Here is an 18,465-nt window from a genome sequence, read left to right on the forward strand (position 1 = left end):
CCACATCATTGCTTTAGACCTAGAATATTCACACATTTAGCTTATAGAATATTTTTCAGGATTATCATTTCATAGTTTTGTCTGAATTTCAAGTATGTTAAAGAACTAAGTGTAGGCAAGTGAAAGCTCATTCATCTTCAAAGCTGACTTTTACCTGCATAAAAGTCTTGCTTTAACAGTGAGGTAAGATGATTTGATATTAGACTTCTACGTTTGCATGTCTGTTCTCTTAATTTATTTTAGACTTTTTGCTTTCAAATCCTATTTCACCCTTCATGTATATTTCATATTAAACATGATTTATTAAAGCGAAGATAACTTGCGGTCTAGGCTGAATTGTTAGGATCATCACAAACTTAGACATATTCAGGTTTCATTGTGTTTTCTTGAAATGCAGTTGGTGGAGAGAAGAGGCAAGTGTTTCCAGCATTCTAGTCTTCTACCCGCTCAGCCTGTGTGCGTGCAGGCATGTGAATTATAAAGCTTGATCTCACTGTCTTTTCTTTGGACAAACAGTAGATACTTGGCCTTTGAGGATGCTATAGCTATGGGAAGAAGATGCTGCAGTGCAGAATGTTACTGTTCTTTTCTGCATTATTTCACCTTATGGGAAATAATAATTTAAATCTCATGAGATCATGTTTGATAGCCCTAACCTGAGGAGGAACGTTAAGCCAGCAACTTTATGTCTGTAATTTGATAAGGTTATATAGGGAGGCAGCAAGTAAGGATTTCATTTTTGAATTTCCTTGCTTCCTATTCTTAAATTATCTTTACCTCCTTCATAATCTTCATATCTAATTTCTAATCTCTCTCACCTTAAGAGAGATTAGATATTAGATATCTAAAAAGACAGTTTGCAAAGTTTGCAACTACGAAGTTTAAGTTGTAAATATTTATCAAGTTTACCTTAAATATAAAAAAGTTACAAATCCAACATTTTAAAATCCAGCATTTAAAAATCCAACTCATTTTCTTTCTGAAGTTACTCTGGAATTACACCTCTGCATGTCTCCTTGTCATAAATAAGGACTTCTTATACTAGATAGAAAAGCCATTTTGAAGTCTGAACAGACACTAGGAGGAAGTTTTTAAAATGAAGAAAGGCTTTTGTTTCAAATCTTCATGATCAGGTTTGGGAACCTCCCTCGCTGCTCAAAGGCTGTAGTGACTTTGCCCAGGCACCGCCCTCCTGAAGGGTGGGAATGGGGGGAAGGGAGGGACCGGTAGCCTCAGAGTAAACAAGGATGGGAGGAAAGCCTCTTTCTCCTCATCTTCCTGTAGACTTCACCAATTAGAGAGTCTTTTCTTTCTTTTACATCTTTTTAAAATATAGAGTTTGAGGGAAAGAGAGGAACAATGGGGTGGGGAAGGGTGGGGAGGTATGAAGTCGCAGTTCCACTCAGGGGAATATGAATTACTTAATGAGAAAATCCCACCTAAACCTGAGATGGCATTCAGAAAATTCCCACTGTGGGTTGGGACAGGGAAAAGAGAGGGGACATTTTCAGTTCCAGGGGAATCAAGACAGAGGAAATTGCTGTACTACTTAAGATCCACTGGAAAAATCTGTCTGGGGAGGTGAACCCTGTGGCCCCCATCGCACTGTTTATCTGTTTGGATTTCTCTGGTCCGGCCTGACCTACTCCTACACCCCACACCTCCCAACCCTGACCCCACACAGCCGGGAGATGTGGAGCAGAGACAAAGAGTTATGTGCTAAGGGTTGTTTTCTAATCACCTTTTTTTCCCTCTGTGTTATTGGTGTGCTGGTGCGGCATCCATGATACTTTCCTAGTCAGTCCCTATCCCATTTTAAAAACAGGTATCTATGGTAACCACATTTCCTGAGCTGAAAATCAGGACACATGATCTGACAAAATAAGTGTGTTCTCATGACAACAGGATAGAATCTCTGAAATCAGGTTCGTCGTGAAAATTCAGGTCTTGTGCTTAACGATGTGAATGTTTTTCTTTGGCACTCCAGGATCTCTTTAACAGGTGCCTGGCAAATATCTTTCTAGCCAGAGCTTAATCAAGTGCACCCTGGAATTAAGCTTTTGGTCTGGGTCTATTCCTTTTGTATCTATCACATTTGCAGACCCTCCACAACTAAAGTGCCCGGCAGAAGGGGCTTGACCCAGGGAGGCCAAGGCCACTCTTCAGTTAACGTTGCCTTTCTCCCAGCTGGTCCATAGCTTCATTTGTCCTGGATTCTTCCTGGGTTCAATTTTTAAAAAATAAACCCCCTTTCTCTTTTTCAGGTAGAGGAATCACTTTAAATGTAAAAACAACAGAACAATATTAAGGGCAATTTGGAAAAGTGAAAAGACAACCAATAATCTCCTAATTCCAACATACCCATTTTAGTTTGTGGATTCCATTTGAATTTTTCTAACTAGATGAATTTGGCCCCTACTTCTTAGGATGATTTCATCCTACTTTGTGGGACTGGGGATTAGATTTGACCCTCAGTGGCAGTAAGCATATTATTTTAACTTGCTCTGGTTTTCTTAATTTTAAGCTTATCTTTTGGGTGCCCCCTTCCATGTCAATGCCACGACATTAAACTTTGAACCCTGTAGAAGTCTGCAACACCACGAATGCATTAAGCTGTTTGAGGTCTGTGGAAACTGGTGAAAAAACATAAACTGGTACATGTCAGGGCCATAGCTTATAAGTAAAAGATTAAAGTTCGGAGTGGTTTTAACTGGAGGGAACTATAAGGAGAAGAAAGATTTGCTTTATATGTAGATGGAATTGATAGAGTGTTTAAGGAGTGATAGAGACATTCTTATTGGGTCAACAATATTTCCCCCAGTAAAATGCCTAAAATTTCCAGTTTGATTTGCTTAATGGTCTTCTATATGACTTATTAAAGTAAAAATTATTTTAGATTCATTAACATCACAGTTTAACAGTTTAGTGCACTTGATACTTTAGTGTGTGATCCTGAGAGATGAGACCGAAGACAAGTTTTGAAGGACAGCAGAGAAGCATGGAGCCCAGGCTGCCAAGGCATAGCATGACTGGAGGGCATGGGTCTGGCCTGGGCTCTTGAGCTTGAATATGGGGGAGGAAGCATAGTCATCCAAATTGGGGTGGGGAAGGCTCCTAAAGGCCGATTCTGCTGGCTTCCCACCCCTTAAGTCCGAAAGAGAATGGGAGCTAATCTGTCCTTCAGCAGAGAATAGTTGATTCTTATTATTTTCCTTCTACTCTATTTGATTTTGATTTAATTCTGAAAGACAGTGTTAATAAAGGTTAGTTAAGAGTCTATAACCAAACCTTCACCCTATTTTTCATAGCTCCTCTATGGGTAGTTACCTAGTAGATTACTCATGATGAGAGTGCTCATTTGGACTCAGCCATTCAGAGGGGTGTTGAGTAAATCTCCAGTTTGGTCTTTTGGAAGCTGAGTGTAGGTCTCCTTTTCTTTCTGACTCTTGGCAGAGGTCCCAAAATATTCCTTTAAAATTAAAATTGAATTCAACTCACCAATTTGTATACTAGCAATTGAATCTTTCTGTTGATTACAAAGAGGACTGATTTCCAGTTGAAATTTCTTTTCAAGGTCACCTAAGAAGAAAGAAGAAACACATTGATAATCTAGAACTTATGAAAATGAGTGTTGGTAGTTTTAACCACCTAGTTGGAAGAAGTTATTCTGGGAATTACTGTTCTCTTCCTATCCTTTGGAAGCCTTTAGGTTTGGTTTGCTCTGCCTTGTTCTGGTAGCTTCTGTGAAAATTTAAAATATCAGAGTGTCAATGTCCATTTATAATAGGCTCATTGTAAATAGCTGTGCTCTGGGGCTAAAATAAACTTTTGAACAAGCTCTATAAAAACAAGGGTACAACTAATGGGCAATTTCCTAACATAAAATGCAAGTTTTGACTTTAAGTTACAGGTTAAAAACACAGATTTTATGCTTCTTACCCTCCTTTCATTCTTCCTGACCCTTGTCTGGTTTCACTTGAACAACCAGAAATAATAAGCAGGTAGGAAATGAAGGGAGGGACCAGGAGATCTCATCCAAAGAGCATCCCGGCCAGCAGCTACAGATCTAATCAGAAATAAGGGTCTGATATCTTTCATTCTGTCTCCTTAGAATTTTACCTGATGTAACTGAAGGTTTAAAAAAGTATAAAGGTCAGAATGGTACATTTTTTCACCCATGTCAGCTAGAAAAGCAAAGAAGAAATGTACCATACAAAACTTTATCAAAATACTTTTATTGATTCTTCCTGAGGGTGAAAAGTTACACCGGGAAAAACAGTCTGGTTAATTAGTAGATAAGCTCGTCCTCAGAGACATTAGTGAATAGATTTCTCTAAATGAGGGGAGATAAAAATATAACATTTATATCATGCTCACTGTGTGCCAGGCATTGTTCTAAACATTTTCCCTACATAATTAATTTAATTATTTTTAGCTATGTAATTTATTAGTTATTTAGATCCTCCCAGCAGCCTCATTATAATCCCCATTTTACAGATAAGGAAATTGAGATGAACAGAAAGGAAGTACGTCGACTTGGGGAAGCACTGTTAGTAAAAATGGCGCCTGGACCCCAACCTAGGAAGTCAGGCTCCCTCGTGTCTGCACTTGGCTCCTGATGCAGAACCTTAGAGATGCCACATTTCCACCATTTTCTCTCAGATGGCTTCCCATGGCATCTTGTGCTCTGGAGATTCTCAAGAATGACATGAGGAAATCCCTCTGGCTTAACCTGAGGACATCCTCAGGTTAAGCCAGATGACAACAGCCTTCTGAGGGCAGGGCATGACACTGTTTAATACTAAAATGAATCCCCCTAAAGCCAATTCTACTCCTCACTTTCCTGGTTTTATTGTGTTTTTTCCATCGATCTGGACACTTCGGAGAAATCATCTTTGATTTTTCCCTTTCCTTCCCCTCCATATTGAGGCATCAAATCCTGTTTATTTCTCTTTTGGAATATCTTTTCTTCCTTACTTTCACTCTGCCTAATTCTGATTTGGTTTTTTGATAACTCATTCTTTGTGTTTGCTCCTTAGCTAGTTTTCTTCCTTCAGCATTTCTTCTACCTCAATGACATATGTTGCCCTAAATGCACTTTCTGTGAGAAAGTGCCATGCTCTATTGCCTGGTGTGTATCCACACAACCTCTCACCCTCTTTGGACAAGCCGGTCTGCGAGGCAGGGACATGGTCCCATCTCAGTGCCGCTGTCCGTTTACACTTCTCTCTGTGTAGACCAGCACTGTGTCCAGGTGGATTTTCTACAGTGATGGAAGTGTTCCCTGAGCTGGCCACTACAGTAGCCTCTTGAAATATAATTAAAAATACTGAGGAGCCAAATTCTTTAACTTATGTAATTTTAATTAATTTAAATTGAACTAGCATGCCTTGTGACCACCCCATTGGGAAGCAGAGTGTACTACTCACCCTTCAATACCCAGCTCAGGTTCTAGCTTCCTCAGCACTGGATCTTCTCCTGACCCCAACCATCAGGGGTCTTCCAATCAGATCATTTATTCACTTACTTGTTCAACACGTATTTATAAAGCACTATATATTTTAGATACCTTGTTAATCAATGTAGAGAATCAAAAGAGGAAAATTACATAATTTCTTTCCTCTAGGAACTTTACTGCTTGCTATTTTGAGGTTATGAAAGATTAAGTATACTTCTTTGTATCATTTGTGACATCCCCATTGGGGCCTGGTATATAGGGAAAATCACAGTTTTACTGAGGATTAGACAAGGCTGGAAGCAGATGTCCAATATGAACTTCTGGGATCTTGGTTGATTGAGAAGATACCAATCTGTAATTACAACAGGACAGAGATTCTACATCTTTAAGTCATCAAGGGGAGGGGTAGAATCCTAATCCCTGTTTAATCCTCAAAATTTACCACTGTTTTCCTAATTTCGGGGATCTCATTTTCTTTCTCCCTTTGTCCTCAATCTTGTTTCTAGGGGGTTTCCTTTGCTCAACATCATAAATCATTAAAGAAACTTTGAGACTGTCAGTAATCTGTGGAGGCCCAAATCCGAAACTGAAAGCCAGAATAAGATTAATCAAAATGATAAAAGTCCTGCATATAGAATTTTTAAAGTTTTCATTCAATATGGAGGGCATGCAGTGTGGATGACGAGAGAGTTTGGCCTTCTCCTCTTAAACAGGCTGAACTTCTACTAGACCATAATACAATTAAAAAACAAGGACCCGACATGCTCACTCTAGTCTTCTTTCTCTGCCAGGAGACACGCCAGAGCACAGGGCCTGGAAGCTCACCTTCAGTGATCAGAATGACAAGTGTTCCAGGTTGTTCCATCTTATGATGCTATATATGCATATGTTCTTAGGACAACAACCCATTTTTTGCAAAGAGATCTTACAGATTATTTTTTGTAGTTGGCCGCATTTATTCTACTTAGCAACTTTGATTCGCCGACTGTGTGGCCACTATTATCTGCCCATGTGACATGATTGGGTAGTTGCTCACAGTCCAAATAAGGATGCAAGATAAGCAACAAAAAGGGTTAAGCTGCAATCAATGCCAACAGAAGCACATGACTGAGTCAAAACCAAGAAGGACTGAGTAGAATTTTTCTTCCGTCTGTTTGATTTCCAAGGATGAAGAACCTAGTCCTTCTCTCACTGTGCTTTTTCAATATTTTCTGTATCACACAGTAAAGAAAGTATTTATCTTATCTAGTCTGAAACCTCCTTACTCCAATTTCATCCTATTTTCCTTTGTTTACCTCTCCATGGAGATTTTATATTATGGGCAACTGGAACTGATCTTCTGATTTGTAACCACTTACACCCAATTGAAGTGAAGTCACACAGAGTTGTGGGAGCCACTCGAGCGCTTTTCCTCTGAGCGGAAGAGATGGTGAGCAAAGCCTTTTGTCCCCACATAAACCCAATCCATTCTGCTTTGTCTTCTGCCTTTGGGACCATTACAACGTCACCAACACATCTTTCGATGGAGGCTTCTCCAAAAGGCTCACTGTTGCTACTTGACCTCCCCACAGAGCTGGTATGTGGGACACTTCAGGCTTTATTTGTTCTCAGCCTCTCAAACCTGATCCCGTCACTAACATCAGGGACCTGGTGTGCCTGAACAAACATCCTGAGCTCTGAAACCAGGCCTGAAGAAACAAGGCTGTGTTTGAAGGCTGATATCCCACCCAGCGTCAAGGTCCCGCTCACATTCATTGCCTTTTTTCTGAATGAGGTTAATCTCTTAACAATTACACCCTACCTTGGGGCATTTGACTTTTTCATATGTCTATTTGAAAGGATGAACTCAATTCTTGGTCAGCTGAGTTCTATTTCATTATTAGCTTTATTTAAGAGAGCGAGGGGAAGAAACACAAAAGGAGTTAAGTCCTTCTGTCAGAGTGGAAAACATTGACCACAAATGGCATGTAGCCTTTAGGCTGTGGTCAGCTCATTAAAATGAAGGTCAGGGTAAAAATCAAACTGTTTCTCAAGTTTTTATATCCACAGAGGAAAACCATGAAAAATTTCATACATGTATCCCATATTCACTCACTTTTATTACACCTCATTACTACCTGTTTCCATAATAAGTCAATGTTATTCATTTTAAACTTATTTCCAAAGAAGGGATGGATAGTTTGCAGGAGAGTTAAAGGTTAGGACAGTAAGAGTCCATGAAAGAACAAGTGCCATAATAGATTAGCCATTTCCTGTTTTGTTAGGATAAATGCCCAAGAGGGGGAGGGGCAGCGCTAACACCTCCGCGGGTGACAACTGACCTTGCCTGTAGAACTCTTCACAGACCTTCTCACTCCACTGCTTGCTCATCTCCCAGACTCTGCAAGGATTGCAAATGTCAGCACACTTCAAGGCAATCTGAAAAGTAACAGGGCAGGGAGAGACTGTCAGAGGGTTTCTTCAGCAGCAGATGTACCCCAAGCCCAAAGGACTTCCCCTCCTCCCCCACCAGCGTGCCTCCTGTATTCACACAGTGCCCCACTGATACGTCTCTTCAGGAAACAGCACTTCTTTAGCACTGCACAAACCTTTCATTCAGAACTCCCGCTTTATAGCAGTGAGAAGAAGAGCCACCGTCCAAGGACACGAGCTTCCTGGAGGGGACTTGGAGTGGTCCAGCCAAGGAAAGCCATGGCCTGGTTCCTTTGGCTTCCCCACCTCTCACAGGCAGGGAGGCCGCAGAGGCCCCGGCCAGGCTCAAGTGAGATCATTTGGACCTCACTCTCACAGTGGCTGAAATGACCAACTACATACATCGCTTAAACTATGTGTGTTTGCCTTTACGTGCCTCTGTCTCTGTGTGTAAGCAGGCTGTGACTGCCGGCCAGGGAGATGGGTCCTCTCAAATCAAGGAGCGTTTTGTTGGCAGAGCCAAGTCAAGGCCTCCTGGCTTGCCTCACACTCATCTGTGTCTGGGCTGCCTGCTTTCTCGGTCACGTTGATCCTAAGAGGGTTAGCTGGGATTCCCAGAGAAGTGGCTGCTGCCCCTTACCACCAGCTGCAGGGAGACTGCTGCCCAGGTGGGCTTCTGCGGTGCGCCCTGCCCACCAGCACAACCTCTTTATCCTCACCTGGGATCACAGAATCGCTGACAGTGCTGGGGTCTGGGAGAGCCTGGGCCATACGTTGCCGGCTTGGTTGTTTCTTATTCCCTGGTTAATGGGGGCACCAGTACATGCTGGAGTAGGTAAGGGACAGAATTCCCCTCCAAATTCTGTCCTTTGGGCATTTATTTGTGCCAGCAAGAGCTCCTTTTGAAATGAAGTGTTTAGGGCAATTCTTTCAGCTACTCACTGCGTAGCCCGAGTCTCTAAAATCAGACACCAGGTAGATCTCTGTGGCAGTCAGAGAAGAGAAGACTGACTGGGGAAGAAAGGAGGGAGACACAGGGCTGCAGCTGGGAGGGGAGCATTTCCTGGGAAGGAGGTGGCACTTTGGACAGCTAGAGGGCAGCGTGGAGGCACGGAGGGGAAGAGACGGCCCAGTTCGGTTGGCCATGTGGCTGTCTCCCTGCTTAAAGTTGGTCTATTTAGATGAGTCCAGGGTCCACCCATTCAGTCGTTTGTGCCAAAAGGAAGACAAGAGAAAATGGAGGAGCAAGAAAAAGGCTCTGCTTTGTATACCAAGCCAGAGTTCTACTCCTGGGGTCCACTCCTCTTGTTTTCATGCTGCAAATGGCTTCTTGCCATGGAATGACACAGAAAGAGTTGGGCTTGATATGAGTCAAACCATGCGGTTAAAACAATTTGTTTATCAGTGCCTAAAAATGCTAAGACTAGGTGAACATGTTTGAGCCTCAAATGAAAATTTAAGTTTAGGTAGCAAAAAGAAGTAAAGCAGGGTTTGATTAAACAGGTTTTAGGTAAAGGAAGGTACCCGCTTCTTAATTTTTTATTTGTACCATAGTTAACATAATATAATTTTGTGTTATAGAAATGACCTTTTAAAATTGCACAGGTATCAATTTTACATCAAGGCACGAAATACACTAGATTCTTACCACATGCATCTGCCCAGTGGGGCTACTTTGTGGTGAAACAGTTACCAACAAAGGAAAAATGAGATGTTATCAACTTATTGACCCCAAACCCAGATTTTTCTTCCTTGGAAATCACTTAAAAATGTCATGTGTCTCAAAGCTTTTAATAAAGTAGGTCACTGCTCTGACTTATACCACGGGAGATAGCTCCTTCTCAAAAGCGCTAAAACCATTGATCGCATCCCAGTGTGTTTTGGCCCGGCGCGGAGAGCGGCTTTGTTGCCCTTGTTTACCTGCAGCACGAAGTGCCTGTCCTGCTCATCCTCCAGCCTTAAGTCTTTATTTTGCAGGTGAGTTTTCAGTTGGGTCAAAAATTCATTCTGTCTGTTGATGTCTGTTGCCAAGATCAAGGAGCCCAGCTGCTGTTCGATATCCTCTCTGTGTCCGCAAGAATGAAAGACAAAACACACACACAAAGCAAACCCCTCTGAGGAGAGTGAGTGATTCTGCCGTTGTCGGGTGGCTTGTCCTCTCATTTCTGCCTTGGATACTGTTGATTACAGAGTCCCAGGCCCTCACAGCACAAGAGTGATTCTCCCCCCCACCACCATCACTTCTGCCCTCGGACAGAAGGTACATGGAGGACTGCAGAGAAGGATGGAAACCTCTGGTGAACAAAAGCGTGGTAGTTGACACATTCCCACGATTCCTAAGGGTGGAAAAACTGAAAGCCAACTAGAAATGTATGCTTTAAGGAGGACAAGAAAAGACCAGCACAGGAGTTTGGGTGGTGCTTTCATAGCGCTCAAACCAGCTCAAACATTAAGATTTGTCTGGAAAAGGAAAAGAGCATAATAGCAGGAGTGATCATGAAGACCATAGTAGTGAGTGATACTGTGGAACAGAAAGACCCATCAATGGAAAAAACCAGATAGGCTGGAAGGAGGTGCTGGAACTTAAAGCAGACAGTGGTTGATTAAAGCACCATTACCAAGCAGTAAACAAGCAATGTATTAGTAAAAAATGATACAGAGAAAAGGGGGTACTTGAGGAAAATAAAATAGAGCTTTACTTCACATATACAAAATAATCAGTGAAAGGAAATATTCATAACTATTTCTAAAGTTCACCTTTAAAAATAAAAATATTTAAGTAGAGTACAGATGACATACGTAGACAGTTTAATGAATCATTATAAAGTGAGCATTTTGTATTTGTCCCCAAGGTCAAGAACATCACCTGCACCCCAGATGGTCCCCATTGTGTCTCCTGTCACATCTTTCTTCTCCCAACCTCTGAAGTAATCACTCTCTTAATCTTTGTTTTAATAATTTCTTTGCTACTTTGAATAAATTTACCATCTATACATACATATCTAAGTAATATGGTTTCAATTTTAACTGCTTTTGAACTTCAAGTTACACAGTAACTTGTGACTTGCTTCTTTAGCTTAACATTATGTTTTTGAAAGTCATCCGTGTTGATGGGTGAGCAGTTGTTCATCCATTTTCATTGTCTCTTATATTGTACTCCAATGTAGTAATACAAGATTTTTATCCATTTTACTTTTGATGGCCACTTGAGTTGTTTCTAATTCTTGACTACGAAGAAAAAAAATGCCACAGTAAACACCCTTACACTCCTCCAGTTGTACACACGCAAAAAGAGCTTCTCTGAAACAATCGCAGTAATAGAGTAAGATTCTCACTGCTTTACATTCTCCTCTCTACACCTTTTTGTCAATTTGAAGAGTAAGCCATGCAACTCTTTTTGGTTTTAATATAAATTACCTTGATTACTGATGAGGTTGGACATATTTCATGTGTTTATTGGTCAGTGATACATCCTCTTTCGTGAAGTTTCTATTCTAGTCTTTACCTATTATTCTCTCGGGTTGTCTCTCTTTTGCTTACTGATTCTAAGAGGTTTACACATGTATGTTTTTTAATAATGGTCCTTTGTCAATTATGTGTTGCACATATCTTTTTCCATAACATGGCTTGTCTTTCTGCTTTTTCAAAATAATGTGTTTTGATAAGAGGAAGTCTTAATATTTAGTATAGCTTAATCTATAATTTAAAAAATTTATAGTTAAGCTAATTCTTTTTTTAATTTTCCTTTGTGGAGTTAACCATTTTAAACCTTTGCCTAAATTTTAAAAAATTTATTGATTTGAGAGAGAAAGATGAGGGGGGAGGGAGAGAGAGAGAGAAAGAGAAAGAAAGAAACGTTGATTTGTTGTTCCACTTACTCATGCATTCACTGGTTGCTTCTTGTATGTTACCTGACCAGAGATTGAATTTGCAACCTTGGCGTATCAGGATGATGCTCTAACTAAATGAGCTACCTGGCCAGGGCTTAACCTTTACTTTTAAAATCAGAAAAAGTATTTTATAGCATTTACATGAGGATAGAAGGAATAATCATGATGATTATGATGATGATAACCTTCATTATAATCCTTTCACATATTATTATTGCATAACGATTATTCTATTTGCAAAAGCAGCTTATAACACTGTAACCCACAAAGACATGAAAAATATAGTACTTCTATATGGAATCCATAGGGATGAGCAGAAGTATCTCAGGAAATGAATACTAATTGAGCAACAAGCAGAATTAATGTGGGTATTATAGGGACAAGTCCTCTATTTTTCCTTTTTTCCCCTCTGTCCTCATTCTTTTTCCTTCCCTTCTCCTTTCTTTCTTTAGCTGACTCTGCCACCAACCTCCTCTTTTCTTCTCCTTCTTACTTGATTTCTTGTTCTAGTTTGAACTTCTTTTTGCATTTCTTTTTATGTTTGCAAATTATTGTTTTAGTGAAAGGCATGAGTTTTTATTTCATGCATGAGGACTGGTTTTTAGATCCTGGGAGGGGAAAGTGATTGGAACTAAATGAAGTTCTTCCTGCAAATTTAAGAGTCCTCTGGGTGCTAGGAAACAGCATGAGATAGTGTCAGAGGGCCAGGAATAAATGAACGGGCCCAGAGCATAGTTCCTGTTCTATGGAGAGACATAACTTGGCCAGTGACCTTGACATATGTGTCCTTCAGAAAGAAGGGTGCAGAGATCTATTTATTTTCTTCTCTTCTAGCTACCGTGGGGTCTGTGCATTTTAATTAAACAGATCAGAATCTGTGTTGGCCTTGGTAGGCAGTACAGCAGCTAACTTGGGGCTATGTGGACAATGAGGCAATGGCCTTGGATTTAGTAGGATTCGGCCTAAATCCCCAGGCTAACAAACAGCAGACCAGGAAACCAGTATTTCCCATTCTGTCTAAAATACAAGAGACACAGGTAAATTAATGATGAAAAAATCACTGGGGCCAATTCAGTTACTTAACAAAAGACATTTTAGAAAAAAACTTCCTGACTTCTATTTCCACTGAGATGGGCAATGATGATACAGACTTCATTGAACTAGTCTTAAAACGAGCTTGAGAACTCCTGTGTTCCTTTTTGATAAATATTTATTATTTGGGTCTACCCAGAGGACAATTTTGTTAACATAAAAGACAGGAATTTGGCAAAGCAGAGCACTGATGCTGAAGAGTGTGAAAGTGGAGAACTGTTTATTCTCCTTTTCCTGACGTTAAGTCACAGACGATCCAAGGCCCTTTCAAAGCTCGCAGAGAGAGTCTGGTTTCTGGGTTGCAGTAACTGACACTGAATCTCCTTTGATAGACAATACGGAGTGTAGGCAGGAAGCACAGTGAGCTGGCTCACTACCGTTAACCCGGGGGGTCTCAAGCATGCCCTAGAGAAGGTGGCTTATCTCTAATGTGTGGACATCAGTATGTTTCATCTCTACACTACTTACGTCATTTCCTTTGGCAAGTGAGCAAGAAGCCTTGATTCCCGAAGCATGCCGATTGTAGAACGCCAGTGGTGATTCTCCAGCACTGACATGTTCTAGGAAGAAAATGAAAGTAAATGAGAGAGAAGCTAGATACTGATCTTTCATGCTGAACACAGCTTCACCAAGGCCAGTATTTCCCCTCTTTGATGACAAAGAGGCAGACTGAAAAAGAAACACAAAATAAAACCACCACAGGGAGATCACATGGAAGACAGCAACAGGAGAGTGGGAGGAGGAGAGAGGGGAAGAAGGTACAGAGAATAAGTAGCATAGATGGTAGGCAGAAAATAGACAGGGGGAGGGCAAGAATGGTATGAGAAATGTAAAAGCTAAAGAACTTAAGACACATGGACATGAACTAAGGGGGGATGGAACGTGGGCGGGAGAGGGTATGCAGGGTGAAGGGGAATGAAGGGGGGAATGGGACAACTGTAATAGTATAATCAATAAAATATATTAAAAAAATAAAACCACCACAGGGCCCATTCTCAGGGCTTCAATAATGAAGGGAAAGTGGCCCTGGTTGATCCTGCAGTGGAGGACTGAATGAGGGTGTATTGCTAATGTCATTCACTCCTGCCTCAGCCTGTTTTTTTGGGTGTTTAAAATTTTTTAAATTTATTTTAATTTTTTTATTTAATTATTTTTCAAGTACAGCTTTCCGTCTATTTCTCCCATCCCAGCCCACTCCGCCCCATGCTCCCCCTCCCCTCCATTTCCATCCCCTTAGTTATTGTCCCTGTGTCCTTTATACTAGTTCCTCTGAATCCCTCCCATTTTTCCCCCCTGAAATTCCCTCCCCTCTCCCCTCCGGTTGCTGTCCCCTTGTTCCCTATTTCAGTGTCTTTGTTTTTATTTTGCTTGATTGTTTGTTTTGTTGTTTAGCTTCCTGTTAAAGGTGAGATCATATGGTATTTGTCTTTTACTGCTTGGCTTATTTCACTCAGCATAATGCTTTCCAGTTCCATCCATGTTGTTGCAAAGGGTAGTAGCTCCTTCTTTCTCTCTGCTGCATAGAATTCCATTGTGTACATGTACCACAATTTTTTGATCCATTCATTCACTGCCGGGCACCTAGGTTGCTTCCAGCTCTTGGCTATTGTAAATTGTGCTGCTATGAACATTGTGGTGCATAGGTTCTTTGAAATTGGTGTTTTAGGGTTCTTAGGATATAATCCTAGCAGTGGAATTGCTGGGTCAAAAGGCAAGTATATTTTTATTTTTTTTGAGAAAATTCCATAAAATTTATTTTTAGTGAGAGAGGATGGGCAGGAGAAAGAGAGGGAAAGAAACACTGATATGAGAGAGAAACTTCAATTGGTTGCCTCCTATATACGCCCTGACCAGGGACCAAACCTGCAACCCAGGCATGTGCCCTGACTGGGAATTGAACTCAGGACCCTTCATTTTGTGGGATGATGCCCAACCAACTGAGCCACTCTGATTGGGGCTTGGCCCCTGTTTTCGATAGCTTGATCAGGCAACAATCAATGTAGAAGGAAGAAAGAGAAGCAGATACAAATAGGTACTAACGGATACCATGGGGCTATGTGCATCACAGAAGCCAAGATTATACTAGTCAACCAAGCAGAGTCAGGCCTCACAGTCTCTAGTCTGATCTACGGCACTGACCATCGTTTTCCAACACTTATAAGAAGCTTTCTCTGTAAACCCCTGGGCAGCTGATGACGCACTCAGACTTCTGAGTCCCAGTCCATAAATACAGTTTTGATTTGGAAGGTTTGTGCTGATTAATTCTTATGTACACTGAAGTTTGAGAGCTGCCGCCGTGGAGGCAGCTCTGTCGGCAACCTCGTGACCTGGCATATTGGCGTTTAGCCCAGTAGGTCTCAGTTTGAATCTACAATTGCTTCCTTGTTCAATTATCTTGATATTTCTTTCCTTATAGGAACCTCTACTGTGTTCAATCTCTACTTTGACCTTACTGTTATCTTAAATATGCTGCTTATCTGAACATTAGCTATTTAGATAATGATTAGTTCTTACAATCCAGTGTTTTTTCTACTTAGCAAACATCATGGCCTTACCACTGACTTGATACATATAGAATGGAATGCTTCCAACCCCCTGGAAAATGTTTTGCTCTATTTTCTTATTTGTGTATTACTTCTCCATCTTGTTTCAAGAAGGGTTATAAACTTAGGGAAAATACAGGAAGACAGCATTCATTAAAAGTGAGGAGAAAATACATGATTCTGCTTACATGAGCACCTAGAGTAGTCAGATTCCTGGAGACAGGAAGCATGGTGATTGCCAGGGCTGTGGGGGCTATTATTCAATGGGCACAGAGCTGCTGTCCTACAAGATACAAAGGGTCCCCGAGAGGAATGGCGGTGGCGACTGCACAGTGATGTAAATGTGCACCGAAATGGTTAAGGTGGCAAGTTTTATTGTTATTGAGCCAAAATGAAATGAAGAGGGGAGGGGAAGGAGGCAAAGAGAAGAATATGGAAACTACATGGAGCCTGGAGAAAGACTGAAAAATATTCCCTCATTATGCCCCCGTCTAGAGCTGAGCCACCCACATAATGCTCCACTTCTTTGGGAAACAAGAAAAGAGAACCTCTGTGAGTAACACAATCAAGGATCTACTAGGAAAAAACAAAGTTCAAGAACACTGCCACTATTTTTGGCTCTAAACCCAGACAGTAATTTCTGTCCAGGACTTTGTAGAATTGAGTTTCATAAGGCAAGATCCTTATATACTGACCCTTGCATAGGCTGTTTTACTGCTATTCATTTCTCTCTTTGCCAAGGAGTCATAATTTGTTATTTATCACCTGACCGTGTTGGAACCAGTGATGAGATTTTTGCTATTTTTATCAACTGGTCTATTACCTCTTTTTGGGCATGAGCCACACACAACAAAAGAGAATGTTTATTAGAAGTAACATCCTAGACTAATTTGTTTTGACCATAAAGATTTATGAGAGCAGAGAGTGGTAGGTCAGTGTGATGTAACAGATGTTCTGTCTTGTGGTGACATTTAATTCGTAACTCGTGAGCGTTCACTTGCAAAGCTAATTCAAGTAGATATGGAAATGAGTGTCTTCATGTGAGTTTTTCAAGGCACTGGAAAATGGTAACAAGCCCTAATGATAAATGACACCATCTCTCTGATGAGTGGAACAAAAGTGTCTGGAGGATTGCTTTAAGCATTGTTATTTATGCCAGCCTGATTTCAGATCTTCATTAATCATCTTCCCAAAGACAGAATAAAAGGATACTTGAGAAATTTGCTGATGGAACCATATTTGGAGAGGAATACCAGGGAAATGGAATGAAACCGAGTGGGCCTGGAAGCTGGCACAGAATGAAAGACAATAGCGTACACAATTATAAACACAACCTTTCTGGGAGCAGTCTCTATAAATAAAAGCTTGTTTTGGCAGGAACTAGGTTGGAAGTAGGGGTACTTCACTGGATTCCAGAGAACAAGAAATAAGGGTCGTATGGGGAGAACGAACTAACATTTATGAAGCACCCAGTTTGCGTGGTCTCGTTTAATCTTCACATAACTCTCCACTATTTTTATCATTAACTCACAGGTAACAGAGTTTCAGGTTTCTCTGGGAGGTCACATGGCTAGCGAGTGGCAGAGGGAGGCCTTAAACTCAGGTCTGCCAGTTGTCAAGACTGAAGCCCTGCACACACCCCTTGCCGCCTCCCACCAGTTTCCCTGGTGCAGCCCCATCTGCGCCTTCAGAAACCTGAAATTTACACACTGATGAATGCCTGTGATGATGCTCATGTTTCCAAAGATTACGCATAGTTGCTGCTTTAAAAGACTGTCTATGGTGGATTGTTTTGATCAGATGTTAGTTTCTACACCCTCCCTGAAATCTTTCCCTCCAAATTTGGTTTCACTGAGAAAACCCTGTGCTCTGAAGGTAATGAGTTGAGTAGATTTAGGCTGTGCTCGGGGGGAAGTCACCCCACGGCCCCTGTCAGCTCTCACCGCCAATCAGTCTCTGAGTCTTGTTGGTTCCTCCAACATGAGGTCACTTATATCCATCCTTTCTTTCACTGCAACAGTCTGATTTCAGTGCTTTATTGTCCTTAATGCTCCTTCCTTCAATCCATCCTCCCTAAAGCTGCCAGAATGAGACTTGTTGATTTGACAGGATTTCCTACCACCTCCCTAATCAATGGTTGAAATATAAACTAATATTTTCTGAGTGCTAATACTACGCCAGGTGCTACGCAGGCACAGGGGACCCACAGGTTAGTAAGACAAAGCAGCTGCCCCGGAGGAGCTCCCCTAACTCCTCCCTGCTGCGCCATCGGCTCATCTGCATTTCTGCCCCAAGCCCCACAGTAGGTCTCTATCAGGTAAGTGAAGCCTCGCTCCTTAGCTCAGCATTCAGGGCTCTCTGAAAACTACCCCAACTACCATTCTGTTCCCATATATTTGGAAAAATTCAAGACCTTTACCTTTCCTTTCCTATGTAGCTCTTACTCTATGTTTACTTGTTAAACTACCACCTGTTTTTCAAAGTGCACTTCAGATACGCCACCCATAAAGCCATCTGGAAATCATTCTGCTCAGAGCCAAACGTGCAGCCCTCTGAGATCTATAGTTCTTCCTTTTGGCACACCTCGAGTCCCGAGCCCTGCTGGACTTGGTCCCACTGATGTGTAGAAAGGTGTTCATGTACTTCCCTTTCTTCTCACTAAAGTATAAGCTACGCGTGAGTAGGAAGCCTGCCTTGTTCCTTTTGTGCCCACCGAACTTTAGGCCTTGCACAGAGAAAGCGCTTTCTGTTAATTTGCAAGTTAAGTTACTGAACAAATGACTTGATTTCATTCAATAAACATATTGCCTATGTTCCAGGCACTGTAACATGTGCTTAAAATACATCAGTGAGCAAAACAGACAAGGAACTCGTGGTGGCAGGGATGGGGAGAGACAGATAATAAACAATAAACATAATAAATACTTTAATTCTGGGGGGAAATTGTATAACATCTCTGAAGACAGTAAATGCACAGACTGAAGGAATAGAAAAGCAGAATAGTGGGAATTTAAGAATCTTTGGTAAGGTAGTTGGGGTAAGAGGTATGACGTGAAAAGAGACTTGAAGG

General features: G+C 41.3%; 1 protein-coding gene across 3 annotated transcripts in view; it reads right to left on the reverse strand.

The window, feature by feature from the left end:
- Positions 1-18,465, reverse strand: part of PDE7B (phosphodiesterase 7B) — a 309,572-nt gene that overhangs the window by 4,327 nt on the left and 286,780 nt on the right. For all 3 annotated transcript variants that reach the window (XM_037150161.2, XM_037150162.2, XM_053664890.1), the window contains 4 exons: positions 13,321-13,412; positions 9,791-9,935; positions 7,780-7,876; positions 3,499-3,579 (listed from right to left, as the gene is read on the reverse strand). In XM_037150161.2, coding sequence (XP_037006056.2) covers positions 3,499-3,579; positions 7,780-7,876; positions 9,791-9,935; positions 13,321-13,412 — 415 coding nt within the window. The remainder of the gene's footprint in view (positions 1-3,498; positions 3,580-7,779; positions 7,877-9,790; positions 9,936-13,320; positions 13,413-18,465) is intronic.

This window comes from Artibeus jamaicensis, unplaced genomic scaffold, assembly GCF_021234435.1.
Source record: "Artibeus jamaicensis isolate MK-2021 breed Jamaican fruit bat unplaced genomic scaffold, CSHL_Jam_final contig_387, whole genome shotgun sequence".
Classification (NCBI taxonomy): domain Eukaryota; kingdom Metazoa; phylum Chordata; class Mammalia; order Chiroptera; family Phyllostomidae; genus Artibeus; species Artibeus jamaicensis.